The sequence below is a fragment of the Saccopteryx leptura genome, chromosome 1 (assembly GCF_036850995.1).
Source record: "Saccopteryx leptura isolate mSacLep1 chromosome 1, mSacLep1_pri_phased_curated, whole genome shotgun sequence".
NCBI classification, from domain to species: domain Eukaryota; kingdom Metazoa; phylum Chordata; class Mammalia; order Chiroptera; family Emballonuridae; genus Saccopteryx; species Saccopteryx leptura.
The window spans coordinates 309,589,061-309,614,342 of NC_089503.1; the positions used below are offsets into that span (position 1 = coordinate 309,589,061).

At 56.0% G+C, this 25,282-nt stretch overlaps 1 protein-coding gene and 1 long non-coding RNA gene across 12 annotated transcripts in view; one reads left to right on the forward strand and one right to left on the reverse strand.

Moving 5' to 3' along the window:
• Positions 1-507: 507 nt before the first annotated feature.
• The window catches only part of ELFN2 (extracellular leucine rich repeat and fibronectin type III domain containing 2), a 59,335-nt gene continuing 34,560 nt past the window's right edge, over positions 508-25,282 (reverse strand). For 6 of the 11 annotated variants that reach the window (XM_066358330.1, XM_066358326.1, XM_066358328.1 and 3 more), the window contains one exon: positions 6,225-12,370. In XM_066358330.1, coding sequence (XP_066214427.1) covers positions 9,434-11,908 — 2,475 coding nt within the window. In that variant the 5' untranslated portion in view covers positions 11,909-12,370 and the 3' untranslated portion in view covers positions 6,225-9,433. The other 5 variants (XM_066358324.1, XM_066358333.1, XM_066358325.1 and 2 more) reach the window with 5 other exon arrangements.
• LOC136387210 (uncharacterized) lies at positions 13,041-18,933 on the forward strand. Its single transcript, XR_010748093.1, has 3 exons — positions 13,041-13,127; positions 17,532-17,675; positions 18,740-18,933. It is a non-coding gene; the product is annotated as an uncharacterized lncRNA (long non-coding RNA).

Consider the following 25,282-nt stretch of genomic DNA (forward strand, 5'->3'; position numbering starts at 1 on the left):
GCTGGGGAACACAGGAGAAGCCTCATTGGCAGGCCTGAGATGACAAGGCTTGTGAAATTCCAGTATCTACTCCGCTGTCCTCTCCCACAAACCTGCCCCTCTCCATGGGTCCTTCAGAAGGTCACACAAGCTACACAAACTCCCAGCGAGGTAAAAGGTATCAGAAGAGATCCACGAGCCGAGAGCCACCAGGAAATGGAGTCCGATCCAGAGTTGAAGATGCCAAATGCCACTATGGGACATCACTCACAGGGACTCACTCAGTGCTGGGGAGTCCGCTCTATAGTGATCCAGGCTGAATCCAGGAGCTTCTCTGAGGAAGAGTTTCTGGCAGTTGGAATCAGGGATCCAAAAAGTGCTGGGGCGGGGCTCTGCCTACTGGGGAGACAAGGAGGCTGGGGCTCAGAGGTGGGTTCCAGGCTCCACCTGAGCAAAGGGTTGATAATTGGCCTGAAGTGGCTTGCATGAAGACCCAAGCTCCATGCCTGACCAAAGACAAGTTGCATCCTTTGATCCATGAGAAGCAGCAGCTTGACGGTTCATAGCTGTGGAGAAAAGGACAACAGACCATTGGGGGTGGGGGTGGGGAGCGACACTAAGGAACGAGGCAGGCCAGGGGACCAAGTCAGGGGTCAGGCCTACTCTGGAGGCTTTCCTGGCCCTCATCTGGAGGAAGAGGCTCTTGGGTCCACAGAAAACCTCAACCACCTGAGGCAGAGGCAGGAAGATAAGCACAGGGAAAGCGGGCCTGGGGGACACCTTAGCGCCTCGCCCCTGGAACAAACCGAGACCCTGTTATACCCCCCAACTGTGCCTACTATTGCTAATGGCAAAATCTAGGCACCTTCCTCCAGAAAGCGGTCCCTAGTCCTTACAGGATGATAGAGTTGGGAGAAGGCTGTCTATAGAGCACCAGAAAAAAGTGTGAAAGAGCCTAAAGTCACTGAATGAAAACCTGTGAGGTCCCCCAGAATAACTTTGGTGCTCCCTGGTGCAGTCCAAGGGCACTAAGCTTTGTGGAAATGTACTTGGCTCATGTCACCTAGCAGTATAGTCGGTAGGTCCCTGCAGCCCACTGAGGTGCCCATGTGAGAGGCAGAGATTGTGGGGTGCAGAGGGTGCAGGTGCAGGTGCAACTCAAGACCAGCAAGGCCTAGGCATGGGGTGTGGTTGCCCTGTCTTCCTTCAGCAAGAGGACTGTGGGGCCCCAGGCTGGAGGAAAGTTATGGAGGAGCAGATTGGGGCCTAGGAGAAGCACAGACCCAGGTCTTAATTGGTAGTACCAAGATATGAAGGAGTGATAACTTGTATGACCCTTTTCCAGGAGCGTCTCCTAGGACCTCCTTCCAGGTCCTCCCCAAAGGACAGGCTGCAGGCCCCCACACTCACAATGGCAGGGCAAAGCGCAAGGCAGCTGGTGGAGTGCCTTGAGTGGGCGGTCATAGCTGTGGAGAAAAGGGCAGCAGAGCGGTGGGGGGACCCTAGGGGATGGGGCAGGCAAGGGGGCCCAGGTCAGGGGTCAGTCCTGGTCTGGAGTCCTGGCCCTGACAGGGAGCAGGGAGCTATCTGTTCACACAGAAGCCTCCAAACCTGAGGCAGAGGCAGAGGCAGAGGCAGAGGTGGCAGGCCTAGGGAAAGAAGGAACGAGGGTCACAGACCAAGGGCCGGGGTGCTCGGGACCATGCCTTCACACTTGCCTCTGAGAACCAGCAGAGACGGTGATGTCCGTAGTGCCCCTTCAAGCACAAGGGCTCATTTTGAGGGCATCTCAAAGAAAGAGGAGTTGCTGTTGCTAAGGCAAGTTAGGAGCTTACAGGAAGGAGCTAAGTGGCAACTTAGAGGAGGAAGTGTGCTGCCAGAAGCTAGGAGGGGTCACCTGGAACTGAGAACACCTTCAAACCATGCACCTGCGCAGGAGTCCAGACAGATGTCCTGGGAACGCCCAGTGAAGTGGGAGCTCCCACCCCACGTGGGAAAGGTGTCTCTGAATCTGGAAGAAAAGGAAGAAGCCCTGACTTGGACAGGGTCAAGATTGGGAAGAAATGGGTGGGGCTGCAGACTTCCTGGAGAAGACAGAGGAACCAGGTCACTTACAGCATGGCCCCACAAGCATCAGTTTGAGAGAACCCCCCACGTAGAGGACACAGCATAAAACGTGTAAGAGAGCGGTCTCCCCTGGGCTCCTGTCCCAGCAAAACAAAACAAAACAAAACAAAACAACAACACAAAACTGTCCGTGGAAGCTACAGCCAGCAAGATTTTACCCCAAATCACGCACAAAGCAGACCCATTGGGTGACCCTTGTTTCATCACTGATGAGTACGTCCTCACCCCATAGAGAACTGGGAGGAGGTACAAACACACGTGTCAGGCTTTGCTCAGCTCTCTGGGCATGTTTGTGCTTAGGTATTTGTTGATGTTTGCTCTTAAAAGTTCCAATATCCTTGAAAGTCAAATTGACTATTTGTAAATAAGGAATGAATTCAGAATCACAATTTTTCCTTGGTACACCACTCATATGGTAAGAAGATTGGGACATGACAAGATGCCCATTACCCTAGACTCCTAAAAAGTTATCAGGATACAAGGTTTTGTTCTTCAAATAAATGAAACATTTTAAAGGGAAACCAGATATACTGAACTTTTGGACAAAGTTTGGGGTAGTTAAGAACACTGAATCAATAACATTTGTAAACAGGATCTAAATTGACCAAAAGTCCCCTTAAATGTGAATGTGAAAATTTACTAGATTTATGAATAGAATAATGGTTTTGTGTTGAAATGAAAAGGTATGGGTCTCTGAATTTATAACTTTAATGAGTAAAGTTCATTTTGGAACTTGAGTCATAACAGAATGAACTTTTCTGTACACAAAGCAAAGCTGTCCTTGAGGACACTTCCAAATGCCCAGTGACTACTCCTTGTCCCCTAATCCAAGTGGGTAGGGTGGGGGTTAGGCATTGAGGGCAGCCTGCTGTGGAAGGACCTGGACTAGTCTGGACCCACTAGGCTCCTGTCCACCTTTGGTCACATTTTTGTTTCTTCTGAAATAAGGGACCCCCCCCCCCCATAGGAAAGGCCTATGCTGAGCCACCTGGGCCTGAGACAGGCTTGGGGACCCAGGACAGCCCCAGCAGCAGGCCTGAGATGACAGAGCTTGTGTGATTCCACTACCTGCTCCTCTGTGCCCTCCCACAAACCCAGCCCTGTCCCCTCTGCACCCCACGGTGTCAGTTCATAGGAACATGCCCGCAGGAAGCATGGCGTGGGCAGCTTCAGAAGAGCCAGGAAACACAGTGGGAGACCGTAGACTATGCTGCAGCCACCTTGGGACAGAAGCCCTGAGGGTGCTTGAGGGCAGCATGGAGGGGAACTGAGGCCACCTGGGCCTCCAGCCCTGGGTCTTTCCAGAAGCTTCCCAGCAGGCCACACAAACTCCCGAGGTAAAAGGGATCAATCAGAAAAGAGCTGAAAAGGGCTGAGAGCCACCAGGAAACGGGGAGTCTGACCCAGAGACGAAGATGCCGAATGCCACTATGGGACATCACTCACAGGGACTCACTTCACTCAGTGCTGGGGAGTCCGCTCTATAGTGATCCAGGCTGAATCCAGGGGCTTCCCTGAAGAGGGGTTTGTGGCAGTTGGAGTCAGGGGTCCAAAAATGATGGGGAAGGGCTCTGCCTATTGAGCAGACAAGGCTGGGCTCAGAGGCAGGCTCCGGGCTCGCCTGGGCAGAGGTTTGGTAGTGTGCCCGAGGTGGCTTGCATGAAGATTCGAGCTCCATGCCTGACCAAACACAAATTGCATCATTTGATCCCTGAGATGAAGCAGGTTGGGGGGGGGGGGGAGGGATGTTCATATCTGGGGAGAAAAGGGCAGCAGACCAGTTGGCAGCCACCATGGAGAGAGGTAGGCAGCCTGGAAGTGGGCCTGGCAATGACCAGAGACCCACTGGGTCCCTCATCATCCCCTGGGGACGATCTGAGAGTGACGCCCATGTGTCCCTCCATCTCTAAGGTCACAGTGATGACGGGGGCCAGGACACCAAGAAGGGGAGCAAGGGCAGTTGGCAGAGAGAATTCCAGGCTTTCAGAAGAAGCCATCAGGCCCCAGCCCCTCCCAGGCTTTGGGTGTAGGGGGACGGTGTCCCCTTAGTTTCCTGCTAGCCCACCCTCTGTGTGGCAGACACACCTCTTTTTTCCTTTGACCATGGGTGGTAACTGCCTGTTCAATGCATCTCTTTCCTTACCCTGACTTAGGAGGCTCTGATGACAGAGGGAAATGGGGCAGAAAGCACCAGAAAGTAAAGGCATTGAGACTCCAGCTTGGGGAGGGCTGAGGGTTGACATTCAACACAGACCTTAGGCCCCATTGTTTTAAATAAGAAATTTATTGCAAATATAGAAATTGATTCTCTCCATACAGGAATCTTCGAGTTGAGGAAAACAATTTCGTGCCATTCAGTTTAAAATAGGAATTCGGGAAGAGGGAGAGGCAGATATCAGGAAGAGAAAATAAATGAACTTACCCCCCTGAAAGGAGAAAAGGAGAGGGTTCAGGCCCCCTGAGGGAGGAAAGGTCCACACACAGCTAGGGTTCACAGGTTCATCTAGCCCAGCGTCTGGGACCAACTCTGCAGGACCCAAACCAGGTGCCACGCCCCGGGCCAAGAGGCCGGCAGCTCCTTGTAAAGGGAGGGAGAGATCAAGGGTGCAAAAATGGACCCCTCGCCCCTGGCCATCCCTGTGCTTGTTTGGTGAGGGGCAGGGGAAGGAAGAGGAGGCCCAGACCTTCCCACCCCACCCACACCCTGGTTCCTCTCCCCACTGCTCAGCAGCAGTGAGGGACCTCTGATGGGGAACTCTGAGGCAGGCATGAGAGGCAAGGAGAGTGAATACCGGTTCTGTCTTAGAGGTGGGAAGGTATAGGGTCACAGGGAATGTGGAGCGTGGCAGCTTCTGGGACTGAGGTGGTCATGGAGCAGAAGTTCAGCAGTGAGGAGAATAGCATTGGGGTCAGGAGAGCCCCTACCTTCACACTGGCCTGTTGGGCAACTTTGAACCCTGCCCCACAGGCGTTAGACACCCCCAGGGCTTCCCTATGCCTTCCCCACCCACCCATCAACCCGGAAAGAGGACCCAGTTTCACCAGGAATGGGGTGTTATGCTGCTGAATGGTAGGTGCCCTCAGAGGGCAGGGGCAGTGTGAGGGGGATGACCTGAGGTGGTACTTCTGGACATCTAGCCACTACTGACCCCTCTTTCCTTCAGTCTCAATCTTACACGGCCAGGGGGCTGGCTAGTCCTCTGGCTCACGTCATTCAGAGCATGGCTGCCGATGATCTCTTCTTCTGAGGGGCAACCCTAGCCCCTCCATCCTCCGTTACCCTATTTTAATTCTCTGCACAGTGTCCATCTTTGGGGAACATTTTATGGCTGTCCCTTCACTGTGTGTAAGGCCCTTAATAAGCTGGGACTGGTCGCTCTTATCCCCCATGTCTGGCCCCCTTCCTGGTCCTTCTGTCCTTACAAGACACTGGAAGATTTCTTTCCTTCCCTTTCCTGTACTTCTGTTTCCTCCTCTTAAATTTGCAGGATTGGGGGACCAGTGAGTGACTTCCAGTTGGGAACATCAGAGACCCTCAGCCTAGACTCTCCTCTGTCTGTCTGGGGCTACTCAGACCTATTCTTCCCAAGTGGGTCTTTCTACTACCACCAACCCACAGAGTGTCCCCGAGGAGGGGAGCAGAGGCCAGGGACCTCTTCAGGCAGAGAGATGCCCCTCCTGCAGAGGAGAGAAGCAAGCCCAGAACCCCTGGGAGTGTCGGCACCAGACTAAGCTTTCTTTCCACCAGACCTCTCACTCTGCTTTTCACTCTGGAAGGTCATTAGCGCCAACAGAGGGTTAGGGGCACCTGCTGTACCCTCCAGGAGAGAGTGGACCCCTCAGTGTCACCTCTCAGGAACAGGCCCCCAAGAATTTCCTCAGGAGCATCTCAGACAGCAAGCCCAGGAGTGACCCAGAGCAGGGAGGCCTCTGTCAGGAGGTTCGGGGTGCAGCACCTATACCTCCTCCAGCCAACTGGTTCCCCAACACCACCGGGGTCCCCTGTCAGGCCATCATCCAGGTCCATCATTCATTGCTAAAACTGTAGGGCCCTGGCCAGCCAAACTCCTTGACATTAATGCTCATTTGTCTGTCGTGAATATTTTGCTCCTCCCAAGGGATAAGAACGATCCTGAACAGCAGCACACAGGACACAGATGCAAGAAAGCCTCCAGGGTGAGTGACACTGAATGTGACTGTCCCTTCTCCAGAGCGAGGAGCCTGGCCTGGGCAGCTGAGGGATTGGGCCTGGCTGGGAGTTCCAGATGCTTGAATTTTTGAAACTATTCTGCCCCAAAGATCAGTGTGACCTGGGTCATGAAGATTAGTTCACCGCCTGGGGCGCCAAGACCCTCACTGTTAAGATGGGGACCTATCTTTAAAGCTTCCTGAAGGGAGACATTCTGAGTTTTTTTATAGGTCAACTTCAACCAGGAATGATGAGGGGATGGCAAGGAGAGGCTCCTGTTCCTGCTGCCAGAACCCTCCGTGGGCAGTTCCCTTTCCCATGAGCCCAGGCCAACCTCTGGCTCCGGTTCTCAGGTTCCTCCCGTGGGTTCCTCCCTCAGGGCCCCAAGCCTCTCCAGTAAGCTGGCCACGAAGCCCCAAGCTCTTGGTCTCCTGTACTCAGCAGTGTGACTAACCCCGCACCCCATTTGGTGGCCAAATCACACAGCCCCTCTGTCTTTGGGGGCCCCACCTTCTCCAGCTGCAAAATGGGAGCAAGTGGGACAGAGGAGAGGCCCTCCCATGCTCCCTTTCCCAGGGCACCCTTGTCTGGCAGGGTGGGGGTGGGGGAGAAGCAAAGGAAGGAAGGGGCAAGGATGAGGACAGATGGGAAAGAACTGTGGACATGAGGAACTAAGGGAGGAGAGAAGGTGGAACTTGTAAGCCCCAAGTTCAGAAAGACGGGATACAGGTGTGGGGCAAGGGCTGTGTTTGGGTGGCACCTGTTTTGGGTCTTTTGCAGAACTGGCCCCTCCCCAGATGTCAAGAGCTGCTAGTCAGATCACAACAGAGGGTATATGGGAAAAGGGGGGCGGCGGAGAGGGGCAAGGGAGTCTGGACAAACCGGCACATACACGACAGATGTTTGCTCAGAAAAATACAGGAAAATCATCATGCAAATATAACAGGGAATCTGCTTTCTCACACCGCTGGCTGCTCTGCCTACTTGCTTTCCTCTGTTTTGCCAATCGGTGTGAGGAGGGGTTGGGAGCGGGTTTGGGGGGGTTGGGGGAGGTCTGCTCTGCATATTCATGCTGGCCCCCTCCCTTCCACTCCCCAGAACAGTCCTTTCTTTGTAAATGTCACCCCCAAAGTGAGCCCTGGGCTTGGTCTGTCCCCACGTGGGTGTGAGAGAGATGCTCAGTTGAGTTTCAACCCCCTCTGGCCCTCCACTGTCCTCTCCCTGGCAGGAAGGTCACTGGAGCCCCCCCACCCAGGGGGTGGCACTGCCTTTCCTGGTCAGAGCGCCCCACACAGTACAGGTCTTGGTCCTACCCCAGTACCTACCCTCACCTCACAGTCACACTTTCCAAATATCAAGAAAACCGACCAGGTGGCCAGCCAGAGGCCCCCAGCAGGTCTGAAGAGAGCTGCCTGGCTGCTCCCATTCCTGAGGTGTGTGCAGAGCCAAGGGGCACGCTGGCCGGTGGGCACAGCTAGAGTCGTCCCCACTCCCTACTGGCTCACTTCCCAACCAAAGGTGAAGGGATGACTGACTCCAGCCCTTTAGCACCCGGACCATGTTAAAGACCCCACAGTGCCTGGACCCCAGACATGCCCCCAGAGCTCGCCCCAAGAAGCCCCTAGCTCATGAGCAAGGCAGCTGCCCTCTGGCCCTGCTCTCCCTTACTGCTGTCTGCCACCCACACTGGGAGAACCCCCAGGAACCCGAATATCCCAACTGCCAGGAGCCCAACAGTTCCAACTGCCAGGAGCCCAAAGGTCCCAACTGCCAGGTTCTGAGTTTCTATGGCAACAGCAGCTGGCCAGGGACAGAAAGGGGCCCCGTGAACCCAGTCTGTTCCCAGCCCCATTAAGGGGGGGTGCTCACTGTTTGTGCTTTGTTCGATGTTGGGTGGGGGTCAGCAAAAGAGGAGGAGCCAGTTCCATATTTCCATGGAAATACTACAGGCCCTAGCCCCTCAGGCCAGGGGTCTGGCCGCCAAGAGGGGCTGGGTGGGAAAGCCCTCCTCCCTCTGGGCAGGCTGAGATGTTGCCCTAAGACCCCATGAAGACAGTCAGACAGCAGGAGGTCTGGAGGTGTGGGCACAGCAAGGAGGCCCATTACACCCGCATCCCGGCTGCTCCCGGGCTTCATGGGTCACTGCTGCCCTTCTGGGATTAGCAGGGTCGTGGAAGCCCAGAGAGCTGAGCTTGGGGTGTGGGGGCCTGCATCTGAGAGGTGGTGGGAGCTGGCCCGCCATGCTTCTCAGAACCCAAAGCAGCTCCCAGGCTATTCGGAAGACACTTGAAGGGGGTGGTGCAATGTCCCCGTGCCTTTGCTCCCTTCCTGTCAGCAGGGCCTCCGCCCTCCCACCTCTGCTGGGTGCCGGCAGCGGGGAGAAGGGCACCCAGCATGATGACTCAGATCCACGCTCCGAAGGCATGGCTGTGGGCTTTCTAGAAAGAAAAAGTACCCACCTGATTCTCAAGTCCCTCAGCCCCAGGAGACCACAGCTGGAAGGGGTGGTGGGTGGATAAAGGACAGGAGCCCCAGGAGAGCCGCTAGAGGTGGGGGTAGCACTGGGCTGCAAAATTGGGTGACTGACTCTAGCCTGCCTTGTGACCCTGGGGTTATTACCTCCTTTCTCTGGGCCTCAGTTTCCCCATCCTTAAAAGAAGGAAACTGCCCAACGTCCACCTGGTGCTAAATCTCCAACTGACCTGTCCCCCAACAGGGGACCTCTCCCTGCCCCAGAGTGACTGTAGTCCATCTCTGCCCCGGGCTCATTTGCCCCCTAACCTGTCCCTACTCCCAGAGCCCCAGGCCCCACCCTCCTTGACTTCCTGGCCTGCTCTCCAGCCCCACCCAGTCCCACACACCCCAGCAGAGTCCCTGGGCAGCACAGTAAAGACGCCTGGTTTCAGTATCTGTGTAAACTTGAAGGAGAACGAGTCTTTGTTTTCCTGTCCGTTATTGTTGGGTGATGGTTGTTCACAGTCAGGTGGTGGTCAGGTGTGTGCATGGGTGCGTGCGTGCGGGTGTGCGTGTACGTCCAACTCCTCGGCCTCGGCCCCCTGCACGCCCCTGCCCGGCCACCCGGGCCCTTCCCCACGTGCCCCCAGCCCTCCCCCTCCGACCTCACCGGGGAGGAGAAGGTCACAGCTTCTGCTGAGCCGAGACCCCCTTCCAGTAATCGAGGATATCATGCAGGTCCTCATCCTTGGCGAACTGAACCTTCTTGCGCAGGGCATGGCCCGCGGCCATGTACACCTCTTCCCGGTGGTGCTTCTTGTAGGGCCGGAAGCGCTCCCAGATCTTGTGCGTGCTCTCTGAGGAGTACTCAGGGCTGGAGGAGTACCCTGAGTAGTAGTGTCTGGGGGAGAGTTGCGAGTAGGTAGAGTCCCGCTTGGAGCGGGTCAGCGGCTTGAGGAAGGACACGCGCTGGCTCAGGCTGTCGGCGCCCTCCTCATAGTAGAGGGCTGGGAAGCTGTGCCGGTGCTCACTGCAGTGGTAGGCAGGCTTCACCTCCAGGTGGTGGACACCACCCCCGCCACTCCCACTGCCTGCACTGCCCCCGCTGCTGCCCGCAGGCACCAGGGGAAGCCGGTCCAGGGGGCTGTTGAGGGGGCTGCCCTTCTCGATGTACTTGGAGTCAGCCTTGGCCAGCCCTGCGGAGGCTGGGTGGTCGGGCACGTCCAGGCTGAAGACCTTGGCACTCTTGATGGAGCCGCTAGATGAAACACTGCACGTTTTTCGGGCCACGGCAGCGTCGGCGCTCAGCTGACGCTGTAGCGGGTGGTGGGAGCTCTCCTTATACGGGGGTGAGAGGAAGCTGGGACGCTCCAGGGCCCCAGGGGCTGCTCCCGAGGAGGCTGGTGTGGCTGCAGGGAGGGACTGGCACTCGAAGGCCAGTTCAGGGTCCCCACCACCACTGCCACCCCCCAGAAAAGAGGCCGAGTCCAGCTTGAGGGCATCGATGCAATTGTTAATGATCTGGTTGACCTTGTCCACCTCCTTGGCGATGGTAGAGATCTCAGCGGCTGAGCCCTGGCCATTCTCCAGGTCCGGGAGGTCATCCTCAGGCCGGGCCAGGCCATCCCCACCTGTGCCTGTGCGCACTTCGATATAGTTGCCCTTGGTGGCCACTTTGGGTGTGTCCAGCCCGGCCTCCAGCCCCTTGGAGGTGGGCAGCTTCTCCCCGATCATGGAGGGGATGGAGGACATGCGGGACACGGGAAGCACGGGGGGCTCACCCAGCTTCTGGGCAGCATGCACGACAGACCCTGCTTCCACGTCGGCACCGTAGCGCATCTCCAGGATGGTTTTCTTGACCTTGACAGACTTTTGCTTCTCCTCCTGCATGCGCCGCTTTCGCAGGCAGTAGTAGACAGCTCCCAGCACGATGACCATGCCAAAGAGGCAGCCCAGTATGGTCATGATGTAATGGGTGGTAGTGGAGGTGCTGGGCGCCAGGTCGCCTGGGACCGGGTCCCGCGTGGTGAAGGCCAGGCAGGTGTGGTTGAAGCGGCGGCTGTTTCGCAGCGAGGTCACACAGAAGGTGTACTCAGTGTGTGCCCGCAGCTTGTCAAGGGTGACGATCTCCTTCTTGTTTTTGAGCGTCATGACATCGGAGAAGTAGCTATTATTGTACTGGACAAGGACGTACATCTTGCTGTAGGGATGTGGGATGATGACCACCAGGGTGGCCGAGGTGAAGGTGACATGGTGCAGCTTGATGGCGGGCCCCGCGGACGCGTCTGTGGTAGATGAGGCCGGCGGCTCCACTGAAAGGATGTCATCAGGGTTGAAGCCCGAGTTCTCATCCGGCTCCCGCTGGGTGTCAGTGGAGTAGGGTGTAGGGTGGCTCACAGGTCGGGCGGGCAGCGAGCCATTGCGGCACTTGGCCTGGAGCACGGTGATAGCATTGAGGCTGTGGTAGGGTCGGGGCACCAGCAGCGGGTAGCCAGCAAACTCACGAGGCGACTCACACTGCAGGCGGTCATAGTTCTTGGTAACGTTGTTGAAGACCACGAGCCAGGTGAGGAAACCGAAGAGGTCGCACTCGCAGTTGAAGGGGTTGCCGGCCAGCTCACACACCATCAGGCTGGCCAGGCTGGCAAAGGTGGTGCCATCCAGGCGGCTGAGACGGTTGGAGGACAGGTCGATGCTGATGAGGCTCGGGCACTCGGAGAAGGCGGTCGGCGTCACCACCTCGATGAGGTTGTGCTGCACGAAGAGGAACTGCAGGCGGCCCATGCCACGTAGCATGCCCTCGGTCAGGTTGCTGAGCTTGTTGTAGCCCAGCTGCAGCACCTGCAGGCTCGACTGGCCCAGGAAGGCGCCATCCTCAATGTAAGAGATCTCGTTCTTGGTGAGGTTGAGGTCAGTGAGGTTCCCGAAGCGGTTGAGCGAGGAGTACAGCACGGCCTTGAGCTTGTTCTCGTTGAGCCGCAGGTCATGCACGGTGCTGTTGATGTGCTGCGGGATGGTCTCGTAAGGCGGCTGGTTCTGGCTGCAGATGGCCAGCCACACATACCCCTTGTCGCCCTCGATGAGCCAGCAGTCGGCCCGCACGGCGCCAGGCCGGCACACACAGAGCAGTGCAGCAGCGCACAGCCCCAGGCGCAGCATGGCGCTGGCCACGGCCCCCTCGCAGGCCGGGCTCAGGGTGAAGGGCACAGAGGGCCTAGAGGCCAGAGGCTGGGGCTGGCAGCACAGTCCTACCTGGGGCCGCCACCATCTTGGGGGCGACCCCCAGCACAAGGGCCCCAGGTGAGGCAGGCACCACCAGTGCCAACTCCCGGAGGCCTTCCTGGGCGTTAGCAGCAGGTGCCAGGCACTGTGGCCAGGCCAGGGCCAGGGCCAGGGGTGCTGCGGGACCCACAGCCCGCTTCCCACGTTGTTCTTCGGCTGGGAAGGCACACGAGCTCTCAGCGCTTGACTTCCTCTCCTTGCCTCTCCTCCTCTCCTCCTTCCTCTGGTTCTGAGCTCAGAACTTCAGACGATTCCCGTGGAAGGCTGCAGAGTGAAGCTCTGAGAGGGAAGCAAGTGAGACAGGGGCAGGAAGGAAGAGGCCCATCTGTCACCTGGTTCCTGAAAGGCAGCACCGAGAGGGGGTGACAGATCAGTGTGAAGGCTCAGAGCAGCCCCTCGAAGTCCAGTGCAGGCCCCCAGTCCCTTCTCCATCCTCTCCCATGGGGTGGGGGAGGGGGTCCTCTGTGCCAGGTGCACTCTGGGGCCCTACAGTAAAAGAAGGAATGTGGTGGGTAGCGAGAGAGGGAAGAGGGAACTGGAGGCCTGAACGGAGGGAGGAGGGGCAGAGTCTGAGGACTGGGCACAGAGGGGACACTGTCAAACTAACAGGTCAAGTGCACATACCCGTTCACATGTACTCACACACACGCCTCAGCACACTCATGTCCACACTCTCCCATCTGCCCAAAGACCCACATGATCCAGACTCCACGGCATGCACACAGACAGGTGTGTACACACACACACACACACACACACACACACACACGCCTAGTCTTCTGTAAGACAAATGGGCCGTACACACATGGCCACGTACCGGGGCAGGCACCCTCCAGTCCAGATAAAGAATTAAGAAGCCCAGCAAAATGCCTCCTCTCCTCCATGCCCAGAGATAAATAATTCATTTGTTGTGTAACCGTTCTTGTTCCAAAAATAATTCCCTTGTCTCGGCTTCTATGGGGGAGGGGAGCAGAGCAGCATGGCTGTGGGCCCCCCAAGCATGGGAATGTGGAGGCTGGGGGTCTCCAGCAAGGGGAGGACATGGAACAAACTCTTCTTACAGACAGGAGCAGAGCTGAGAGAGAGGGCAAGAAAGGTAAGCCAGACATAACCCAATCCTACCTCCTCAAAGATAGAGGGGTGGGGGGAGCCCTCAGACCGGCAAAAAAGCCAAAGGCTCTAGAACAATGTGATCAAAGTCCCACAGCGAGGGGCAGGGACTTGCCATGAGTCACAAACACAACCTGGGCCAGGATCAAGGTTCCTGAGGCAGCAGAAATCAGGAAGCCTGGAGCCCAGTCCACTGGGCCCAATTAGGTAAAGCAAGTGAGTCTGTTTCCACCTCTATAAAGTGGGGACCAAGTCCCTGCCTGGCCATCTGATGGGAGAAGAAGTAAGGTGAACTGGGCTGTCCCTGCCAAGATGCAGAGGAACAGGGGAGACAGCACAGGACTCAGAGCCTACAGACCCTCATTTTCCAAGTGGGGAAACTGAGCCCCAGACCAGGGGAGACTTGTTCTGGTGGCCTGGCAAACCAGACACAGCCCCTGGGGCTGCAGGTACCCCCCCCCCCCACCATTGCTCTCTGGACTGCAGGAAGAGCCCAGTGTTCCCTCCCTCTGCCCTGGGCAGTGGCCAGGGATGTGAAGATTAGGCAAGAGAAATTCACATTTGGATAAAGAAAGCCAAAGACTGTTCACAAGAGCCTCTTCTGTTTCCTGCTCCTCCTCCTGGGAAACTCCAGGAAGGAGAACGCTTTGAGAAAAAAAATGTTAAACCTTTGCCTTTAAAGCAAAACCAATTTACAGCCCTCAGCCCCAGAGGGCTACTGGAACCAAGGAAAGGGAAGCGAGGAGGGGAGCGTGCCAGAACAAGTCCAAGCAGGCAGTTTTTGTCGAGCAGGCAGGCGACCAGGGCGTCCAGATGACCCCTCAGATTAAAGGCTGACTTGAAGTCAGAGGCTGTGATAATCAGGACCTCTGGGAGAGGAGTTCTCATACCTGCCAGCCCCCTGCAGGACCAGTTTGGGCTGAGGGGCCAAACAGGGTGGAGGTGGGACACCGTGGGGCCAGCTGCAAGGAGGGGTGCCCAGACAGCAGAGAGCATTTCTGTCCTTGGCTGTGCAACGCAACGTCTCAGGGCCGGAGTAGGAGACCTCAGCTCCTGTCCAACGTGGCCAGGTCAATCTTGCCCCTTCCGTGGCCCCATTGCCCTCAACACACACACACACACACACACACACACACACACACACACACACACACTGCATATACTGGAGGAGGCTGATTGCCCTCAACACACACACACACACACACACACACACACACACACACACACACACATTCTCTCTCTCTCTCTCTCTCTCTCTCTGCATATACTGGAGGAGGCTGAGTCGCCAAGCTCACTCTGTCAGAGAACCCTCCATCTGCACCTCCTCCAGCTAGCAATGTCTGGGGACCACATTTGTATGCAGGTGCATGCACAGGTGTGCGCTGGCTCAGAGCGCCAGTGCAGGAGTGTGCTGACATGTACAAGTAGATGGATGTGCAGGCAGGCGTGAGCACTCACACATGCCTGTGTGCCTTGTGGCCAGCTACAGGGGTACTCAAGAGTGAACGTGGGCGCGCGTGTGGGGCATCTCAGAAACACAGGCAAACACTTGCCTATATGTCGACATGTTAAACACATGTATTATATGCCCTTATGCGTGCACATGTGCACCTTTTGCCCCATAGAGCCCCCTTATACCTATCCTCTATCCTCAGATCTGAATTGCTTAAACCAGCAGCCCCTCTGCCAGGCCCCAGAGCTGTTGGGTAAAACTGAGCTGCTGGAGCCTTGGATAGCCCAGGCCATGCTGGAGGGGGGGGGGTATAAATAAAGCTGAGGGGGCAGGGAGGGGAGTAGAAGAAGGGGCCCAGGCTTGGCATGGGGAATAGTGCTGCCCCATCTCTTCCCTTCCCAACCCCCACCCCAGCCACTCTAAGCTCCGCCCCTCTGAGCCCTCAAGGTGACCCTGCCCATTGTCCTTTCTCCCACTCCTCCCAGTCTTCAGGACAGCTTGGGCCAGGGCCTGGCTCACCCCACCCTCACTCTCCCCTGTGACTCAGATGGAGGGGTAAAGGGCCCCCCCATCGCCCTGTCCCCTGTGCGTCAGCACGATGTCCCCGTCCTTGTCCCTGGGCTGCCTGCCCACCACCCGTGGAGGCCTGACACAGCCAGGGACGGGGACCGCAAGGCTTTGAAGGCGCTGACAGTAGCACTTGGCCCCCAGCCTGCTGTGCGCCCACTCAAGGTGTGAGGGAGGGGGTTCTGGCCAGCGGTGGGTCGGTCTCTTGGGCCTGGGGCTGGAGTCTCGAGGATCTCACCCTTTCCCTGCTCCTGTGAGGGCGACCCCCTAGCACACACACTAGTGGGAGGAGCAGGACACTGCCCCCCACACGCCTGGGGGTGGAGGAGAGGAAAGGAGGTGAGGGAGCTGCAGACAGGAGGCGAGGACTGAGAAGGATGGGAAAGTAAAGATGTGGAGACAGCCAAGCAGGGAGAAATGGAGTAATGGAGGGTGCGTCTAAGACAGAGGGACCAATGGTCTGCAAAGCAGCACCGGCAATGATAGATGGGAGGGGGGCTGAAGGAGGGGACACAGCACCTGCTGCCCACCCACCCAGGGACAGGGAGACAGATGAGCACTGGGCCTAGCTGAGCCACTGAAATGCAGCCTGTGACCAGCTCAGGGGAGGGGGAGGCGGCAGGAAGCAGCTGTTGGAGGCAGAGGCCTTTTCTGCCCAGGGCTGAGATGGTGCTCAACCTGGCAGGGCGTGGCTGGTGGCACAGCAAAGTGCAGCTCCTAGCTGACCTGGCCTGTGGGGACCCCTCCCCTTTCCCCTTGTCCCCACTGTGCCCACCCACCCCCCCACACACACATACAGGCATGGCAGCAATGAGTGACCTCTGGCCAGAGCAGGGGCGGCCCAAAGTGCCTCACAGCACCTCTTTAAGGGTCCCTCTCTCCTTCCACCACAGAGAAGGAAAGTGGCAAGTGGGAGACAGCATGCCATCAAGGAATCTTGGGGCAGGCCCCAGCCAAGCTGGATACACACCATCTTACATCCCTTCTCATGGGGACACCCCTGGATGGAGAGGAAGGAGAAGAGTCAGCAAGACCCAGGGGTCTAGGGAGCAGAGCTGAGGTGGGGTCTCAGTTCAGAGTATGCATGACATGGAATGTCTGAGTCACTGTGGACAGACGGCTTCCCCTCTCGGGGCCTCAGCAGCACTTCCCCCCACAGTCAGTGGTTGGTTTCTGTGCCCTTCTTCTCCAGGTGCCATGAGGTTTGGGGCCTCTGTGGACTCAGAATCCTAGCACTCCAGAGCTAAAAGAAGGAGCCCTTGCTCAGCCCACTCCCAGCCCTTCTCAGAGAAGAAAGTGAGGCCAGGACTGGGGAAGAGATACATTCCTCTGGTGGCAGATCAGGCTCAGGACACAGGGTGGCACTGACAGTTCCAGATCTGCCAACCTTGAATGTCCTCTGGAGCTATTGCCCTGACACGGCTGCCCCTCCACTAACCCAGGACACAGGGCACAAGCTTGCATTTTTGCCCATGAGTGGGATGGATAGCTCCTACCTCTCGAACCTGCAATGGACTAATGTGCATGATCACCACACAGGGTTGCTCCCAAGGGTTCAGCATCCTTGGCCTCCCCCTCCCTGAGCCAGGTGAGAGGATAGGCAGGCTGAGGTCACCTGAGTGTCCCCTAGCCAGGGGTGGGGTAGGGAGGAGGGATCAGCAAGGAAGACATGGGCTGGCCAGCTCAGAAACCTCGTGTGAGCTGCAGGCCCTCTCCAAACCTGTTTCTCCACCTGCGTGGCAAGGTGAGCGCCGCTCATCTCCTAGGGCTCCCACAAAATTCCAGGACATAATGGAGATGGATATTCTCTACACAGAGCAGAAGGCCCAGCAATGCACCGCCTTGGGCTCCTGTTCACGAGGCCACACTCACACGGGGACATTGGAGGGGTTCAGGGATCAAGCAGGAGAGGCAGTCCGTGTTCCAGCCTCCCAGGAGCAAGGATATGAAGCTTAGCCAGGGAAATCTCATTTGCAGCAGCTGATAAGCCCTGGCACGGGCTCCTCCCTGGAATAGTCTGGCCAGGACTCCCAAGGTACCATTGTCACTGTCCGTGTCAATGCCATTACCAAGGATTAGGAAGACCAAGCACTGCTGGTGTCCAGCCAGAACTCCCAGGGGAGGCAGCCACCTCACCTCACTCTGCTGGAAGCACAGCACAAGGCCACGGGTCCCAGAGACAGGCTACCCCTGGGAGAAGATAGGTAGCTCTGCTTTCTGGGACAAAGCCTGCCACCCCCTTGGGCAGGACACTGGGTCTTATCTTTGCCTCCACCTCATCAGGGTCCTTCAGACATGCTGCTCTGGGTCTTAATTCCTCATCTCTAAACAGGATAACTATGCCTTCACTATTGAACTACTGTTTTGTAGGTGAACCATTTGGACCTCAGGTGCAATGAGCACCACTGCAGGGCAGAAAGAAAAAAGCATGGATGTTGGAGGAAAAGGGTCCACGGATTGAATGCTGAGCTGTGCACGTGAATTAACCTCTCTGGGGCTCCAGTCTCCTCACTTGTAAGATGGTCATGACTATCCCTTACCCAGTGGCTCATTTGTGTCTGATATTTAGGTCCCTTAAATCTTATAGCACCCTCCATGGCTGGCACTGGTAGCATCATTTTACAGATGACAAACTGAAGGCTCTCTCCTTCCCCATCTTTCTCTACATACCTGAGCCCATGGCAGGGACTGGACATGCATGAGCTGTCTGGTAGATCTCTTCCCCCTTGTGACAGCACCTCCCTCCCTATCAGGAAAGTGTGCCAGCATGGATTGTGTACACGCCAAGAGAGACTTCAGTTTCTCCCATCAGTCAGGAAGTATACTTATTGGAAGCCAGCTATGCCCCTCAAACCCCCAGGCTCACTCCCACCTCAGGGCCTTTGCACATGCTGTTTTCTCTGCCTGCAATGCTCTTCCCTCAGTATCTGAACAACCCACTACCTCATTCAGGTCTTCACTCAACTGCTCCCCCCAACCGCACCCTTCCCTCACACCAAATCTGAGATAACCCCACTGGTCACTCAACTTGACCTTTGGTCCATTCAGAGCACTCAACATGACCTATCATTTAGTTTTTTATTATCACACCCTCCATGCCCCCCCATCATGAAATCAAAGCAAGCTTCATTTTATTCACTCCTGTAACCTTCATGCCGAGAACAGGGTCAGGCATGCCTAGGACATGATGTGTAAAATAAGAGCTCAGGGCGAGACAGGGTGCTATCAGAGGGAGGGGCTCCATTTCTGGTGGGGTGCTCACACTGTGCCGAAAATGTGATGAGCCTTCCTTTTATTTATTTTTTTAAGAGTCTCAGGTGCTTTTATTTATTTATTTATTTATTTAAATTTTTTTTTAGATTTTTTAGATTTTAGAGAGATGAGACAGAGAGAGAAGGGGGCGGGGAGGAGCAGAAAGCATCAACTCCCATATGTGCCTTGACCAGGCAAGCCTGGGGTTTCAAACCGGCAACCTCAGCGTTCCCAGGTCGACGCTTTTACCCACTGCACCACCACAGGTCAGGCTGATGAGCCTTCCTTTTAGCCCCATTACCTCTCTTATCTTTCCCATTTTATAGGTGAGGAAACAGGCTCAGAGAGGTGCACTGATCTACCCAAGACCACACAGCCAGGAACCAGGAGCCAGACTTTCCAGAATCCCTGTGGAGGTGATTTCTCTCCAACTTGCATACCTCCAGTGACAGGGATCTCAGCACACATCTGAGGCTACTTACTTCTTTCTTGAACAGCTCTGATTGTTAGAAATTTCTTCTTATATTACAAAGCCAAATCTACCTCTGTTTATTGGTCCTGGCCTGTCTGGAGCCACTGTCAATAGCGGCCAATAGTACCCCTCAAAGTCCCTTTCAATATTTGCTAATCTGTTACCCCGTGCCTCTGCAATCTGCTTATCTAAGGTGCACGGCCTCACGGCCTCCACTGATCTTTCTACACCATGGTCTCAAGTCCCCCCACCCTTTGGTCCAGCTGCGCAGGGTCATGCCAGCTGTCAAGGTCCCTCCTAAAAATGTCACCTAGAGCCAAGCATCAGTGCCAACGTGTCTGAGCAGTAATGGGCACCAGGGGCCCTCTGCCTTCCTTTGTTCGGCACAGGCTTATTAGAGCAGTGTTGAGTGTGAGCGAATGTATCAGCATTATGTCCTCACCTTGTTGTCCTAGATGTCAACCAAACCCCCTTCACACACACACCAGGCAGCTCAGATAACCTCAGAACGTCCTCTGGGTTTCACCCGAGGTGCTGGGTGTCCATCCACCCCCATTCAATCACGTCTTGTTAGTCTCATGCCTTTGTGCCAGCTGCTCCACATCTTGGGGAAGCTAAGTTCTGTCCCTCGATGCCCAGCACCTGCTCCTGGTTCTGTGCCAGCCTGTGCTGGGCGAGCAGGCACGGCTGCATCCATTTCCATGTCTAAGGAAACAGGAACCAAGCCCACAGCTCACCCCCAGGGCAGGCAGGGCACTCTGTCCCACCAGCTATGCACACACCCACGTTCCTTACATATCCTCGTGTGTTTACTGCACACCTACTATGTGCCTGGCACTTCACTGAGCTCCAACTTACCCAGGAGACCTTAATAAGGGCACCACCCCAACAGCAACAGCTGACAGTAATTGAGTTTGCAAGGCCTGGACATACTGGGCACACGTCTCCACACCCAGAGACAGTGGCCCGAGAAGGGGACTGGGTGAGTTTGCAGTGTCACAGGCAGTCATGACACATAGATGGCTGGCTCATTGTGTGACCTTGGGCAAGTCAGTGCCTTAGCCCTCTGGGCCTCAGTTTCCTCACCTGTTCAGGGGAGAAGAGCTGTGCAAACGTGTCTCTGGTCTCCTGGGCCCGCCCCAAAGCCCTCTGCAAACCGCCTACCGGGTTGTTTCCCATACACTCAACGGGTCCTTGGGCCTCCCCTGCCCCCAGGGGTGTCCCATCTGTCATTAGCACCTGTGCTGTGTCTAGGCCTCAGGGGAAGGAGGTAGGCAGGAGGATGGAAGGGTTTTTACGAAACAGCCTGCCTTGGGAAACCACTCGGTAGCCCGAGAGAAGAGGCCCCAACACTGGTTCTGGGGACAGCTCTTCACATGTAGCCCAGGTCACATAGCCTACTCCCTGGCACCCATTCCCCAGCCCCAAGCAGCCCAGCACCCACTCCACCCACCGCCAGGCACTTGGTAGAGCACGTGATCCTCCTTCCCACAGCCAAGGATGACCTGTATTAAATGTCCTTGTCTTGCTCCCATCCCAGGGGTCATCTCTGGCTTTCCCAGAATCCTCTAGGCTATTCAGATGACTGCCTCCCCCACCTGACCCCTACCCCCCCAAGCTGACCCCTGTCCCCCCCCACCTGACCCCTGCTGGCCTCTTAGCCTTGGCTCCAGCAAACCCCAGGCCCCCACTCAGCTGCAGCCCCAGGCACTACTCACCAGTCTCCACTGGACCCGCTCTTTCACCAGTGCCTGCGCACGCACGGCTGCCTCTGCCTGCATGGCCTCCATTCATTCATTCAATAAACATTTATGGAGCACCTACTATGTACTAGGCGCCAGCTAGGCCCGCCCTCCCAGCTCTGCCTCCTCCACCTGCTCCTCCTCCAGGGCCCCAAGGGGTGAACATTTCCCTGCCTTCCAACATCCTCAGGGCTGTCCCAAGGCAGAGTGGCATGTCAGGGGCCTACCAGGAGAAGTGGAGGCTCCGGGAGAAGTGGAGGCTCCGGGTGGTGGAGACTGCGGCCCACTCAGCAGCAGATTGTTGGGGGAGGGATGCACAGCCTGGGGCAAGATGAAAACCATCCTGGGCTTACGAAGGCTGGGCCTACACACACCTCTCATTAACTGGTTTAATTCTCAGCACAGCCTTATTGAGTGATACTATTATTATTCCCACTTTACAGAGGTGGAAACTGAGATCTCACAACTGCTACACAGCGGCTTTTAACCTCCGTGGCACTGGACTCTAGGTCAGGAGATGCTGTGGAACTGTTTCATCTGGGCAGTCAGTTTCAGATACTTTTCTGAATTAACTGCCAAAATTGAAAACTTGGGAGATTTTATTTTTAAAATCCCCATTTCTGGAATCCAGTGAAAACCCTAGGAGATGTGGCTACCCAGGGTCCACATCCCATCAGGACCAGAGCAGGTGTCACTGGTCCAGTGGGCCTGCCCGCCTCCCTGCCTGTCTGGCTGAGGTTCCACTGACCCCTGGGCACTGGAATTCTCAAGGCCAGCATGGAGGAAACTCCAGAGTGGGGACAATTAGAATCTCAGTCCCCTCATCTGGGACCCAAGGGTACCACCACCCCTGCCTCCCTGGTTCAGTGGCTCTAGGTCTTTTGTGTCTGTGTGTTTAGGGGGGGCTCTGGTTTTAAATCTGGGGTGCAAGAGTTCTATGATGTATCTACAATTCTTTGGTCCTAAATGTGTACAGAGTCTTGGCCTCTGTGGTCACCAATTCTACAGACTTCAAGTTGCCCTGACCTGTCCACACTCCCCACTGGTTTGGCTCCAAGCAGGCACACTGGGGTAGGAATCCCAAACCAGGGGCACACCCAGATGGCCCCCCCAGGCCCCCAGACCTGCCTGTCACCCTGTGGGGCCCCTGGCTCTCCAACAATGCTGCTTGGCTTGCTGGGTAGAGTTTGGGGCTTCCATTGGGGCTAATGGGTTACTCACTCCCAAATAAAATTCCCACGCCATCAAACACAGCCGGCTGGCCGGCCTGGGCTGAGGTTCCGGCCAAGGCTGGTGTGAACACCAGGAGGCCTAAAGCTTCTGTTGCTGAAGCCACACCTCAGAACCGGGCCTGCAGCACAAGGCTCTGAGGGTTCTGGAATGACTCCCTGCTCCTGCTGCTCTCCACACAGATTTTGGGTTCCCCACTCTGCTCACCTGGAACTCCTCCTGCCTGTCCTCCCCACTGCTTCTCCAGGCCCCGGAACCCAGGGCCCAGAGACAGCCAGGGCCAGGAGAAGAACCCCTTCTAGGGCCAAAGTCCATCACAACCCCAAGTCAAGCGGTCACATGGGGTCGCTCTCCTGGCACTGAAACTAGCTTCTCTGGAGCGGCTGGGGGAGCATTCAGAGGCCTGCAGCTGGTGTATCAGAGAACAAGGAAGCTCTGTCCCTGCAGGAGACCGTGTAGTGCTGGGGAGGGCTACCCAACGACTGCAGGCTGCGCAGAAACCATCACTCGGGGCACGTGGCCGCAAAGTTAGTGTGGCCAATCCACGGTGACTGGTCCCACCTAAGGTTCTCCTGCAAGTGTAGGCCACATTCAGCTCAAATCCCAACTCTGCCACTTAACCAACAGCGTGGCCCTGGCAAGCTTCTTTTCTCTGAGTCTCAGTCTCCTCTTCTGTAAAACGGGACTAGAAGGGCACTACCTCAGAGGGTGGTAGAGTGAATGGCTCTGGCACATAGTAAGTGCTCAATAAGGATAGCTGCTGCCAGCATGGTTATCATGACCTGGGTCCTCATCACCCGCTGATGTAACAATGGCAGCAGGAAGGGGACAAGACCTGGCCCCTGACAGTGTCTTCTTTTGGTCTTGAGGGCAATACATCCCTCTTCACCAGTCCCTACACCCTCTCACAGGTCCAGCCTCACGAAGACCAGCGCCCCACACCCCCTTCAGCCTGGTCCCCAGCCTCTGTTTCTCTCCCACTGCTAAGCACAATGGCTGTTCTAATTAACGGATTATCTCAGTGTGACAGCTGTGGTCTTTTGAAAATTGGGTTGAATAACAAGATCCTGGCGTATGGTAATTTCTTTTCATCTCCTACTCCCTCTTTCTCTCTCCCTCACTCCAGCTTTGTTATGCATGCAAATGTTTTTCCCCTTTTCCTCCTTCTCAAACACCTTCCTCCTCCAGATGGCCTAGGGGACAGACATCGGTTCTGCTTTCCCCACCAGTCTGCTTTACAGTGAGGCAGGTGGGAACTGACCCTCCTGGGCCCCTCCTATGCACCTGACACATGTGCCTTCTGTAATCTCCCAGTGGACCCAAGTCCTGACACCTTCCTCTTGGGACTGCACCGGCCCTGGGAGAGGGACCTACACCTCGGCTTTCCTCCTACCTCCCAGGCTGCTCCTTTGCCTTCCCTGAGGTCCTGGTCGCAGCCCTCTACTATCCTTCCCCAGCCTCTCCCCCACCTCATACTTTCCCAAGGCTCCTTTTATCACTTCTTTGTGCTGACCATACCCAAGCCACTGTACACCAGCTGCTTCCTCCCTGCACCTGAAACTCCACTCATTCACATCCACTACCGACTCACCTCCTGTACTCCCACTCCCTGACCAGCGAGAAGCATCCCCCGCTGCCAGCTCCCTGCACCTGGAAGGTCTTCGTGTGTACCCACCCACTACTCCTGCTCTGCTCCAGCCTTCTGCCCTCTGCCCCAAATGAACTTCTCAATTAGCATCCTCCCTGATCTCTGCCTCCAATCTTATCACCCCTTCAATCCATCCTCCACCCAGCAGAGGATGAGCAAGTTCTAAACTATAAATCTGAGCATGGCACTCTCCTGCTCAAAAGCCTTTGTTGGCTCCCTACAGATCTGGGAAAATTCCAACAGACATCAAGGTACCAGAAATCCTGCCCCCCTGCCCATGGGGTCCTATGGAGCTGGTTTCTATTCTCCTCTTCTGCCTTCCTGCCCCCCCACCAATTAAAATTGTCCGGTTGGGGTCCTTCTGTGGGTTCCCACAGCCCCCTGGGCTTCCTCCATCATAACTGGCATCATACCTGTTGTTATTACCCCTGGACTGACTTCTCCAAGGAAGGGCCCAGGTACTCCATTACAGCCCAGCACCAGGCACCCAGTAGGTGCTCAATACATGTTAACGTCTGAATGAAAGAGGTCTGCTCTCTCCCTTTATAGATAAGGAAACCGAGTCTCAGAGTAATTAATGACTTGCTCAAGATCACACTGTTTGTGCAAGACAAAACCAGGATTTGAACCCAGGACTATAATTCCAATGCCAGTCTTTTCCGCTTCCTAAAAGGGCTGTGGGGATCAGCTTCTGCACAGATCTTAGGGGACTCGAACAGAGCTAAGAATGGATAAGGAAATGGGACCCCCTACCCAGGCTGTCACTGCCAAGACCTTGAACTAGCCCCATGACTCCCAGGGCTTCAGTCGGCTCATCTGTAAAGTGGGAAGGACCCCTGCCTCATTCCCCATCTCAGAAAGTTGCTGTGGGGACAGAAATTCAGGTCTTAGAGAAAGCCCATCCTGCTAATAACATCTGAGGGATTTGATTCCCTCAGCCCCGTCCGAGCCCATCTGCGATGCCCTTGGCAGGCAGTCCTCAGAGCTTGGGGTCTTTCTAGGATGAGAGATGTCACACAGGACAGAGATCCCACCCCTCAGTGAGGACTATTAGGAGAAACAGGGGAGTTTAGGGACTCAGATCATGACCTTGGGCAAAAAAGCTTCCCTCTCTCAGCCTAGGCATCCTCATCTGTGAAGTGGGCCCATTAATGCTCATTGTTAGGATTGCAATGGGAACTAAGTGCAAAGTGCCTAGTGCAGTGCAGGCACTACCACGACCACAAGCTTCTGCAGGAATGTGATCCTCAACTGTTTCCCAGGGAGAGAGGGAAGAAGGGGGCAGGACAAAGCAGGACCATCTATTTTTGACTCTCCACTCTCAACAGCCACAAACTTGAGCTCATGCCCCAAAGGGTAGCCCTTGGGCCCCTCCCTCTCTCTCTAAGCTCATACCCCATGACATCCCTTCACAACCTACAGAGTGTCGGGGTTGTTACCTATCCGCATGTCCTCCGGGCCTCTGCTCATGCTGTTCCTGAGCCTGGGGTGCCATTCCCACACTTCTCCACCCTCTGCAGCCCAGACTTCATGCCTTCTCCTCCCTGGAGCTTTCAGAGATTTCTTCTCTGCAGGGAGGGTGATAGCCTCCCTTCTCTACCCAGTCCCTGACTCCATTCCCATGAAATCCTGGAAGGATCCTAGAGATTGTCTCGCCCCACCTCTTCTGTCCCTGTTTTACAGATAAGCAAACTGAGGCCCCGACGAGGGATATAAGCTCTCCAGGGATGCACTTGAACCCAGGTATCTCTGCTGCTTCCAACCCTGCAGGCAGCTT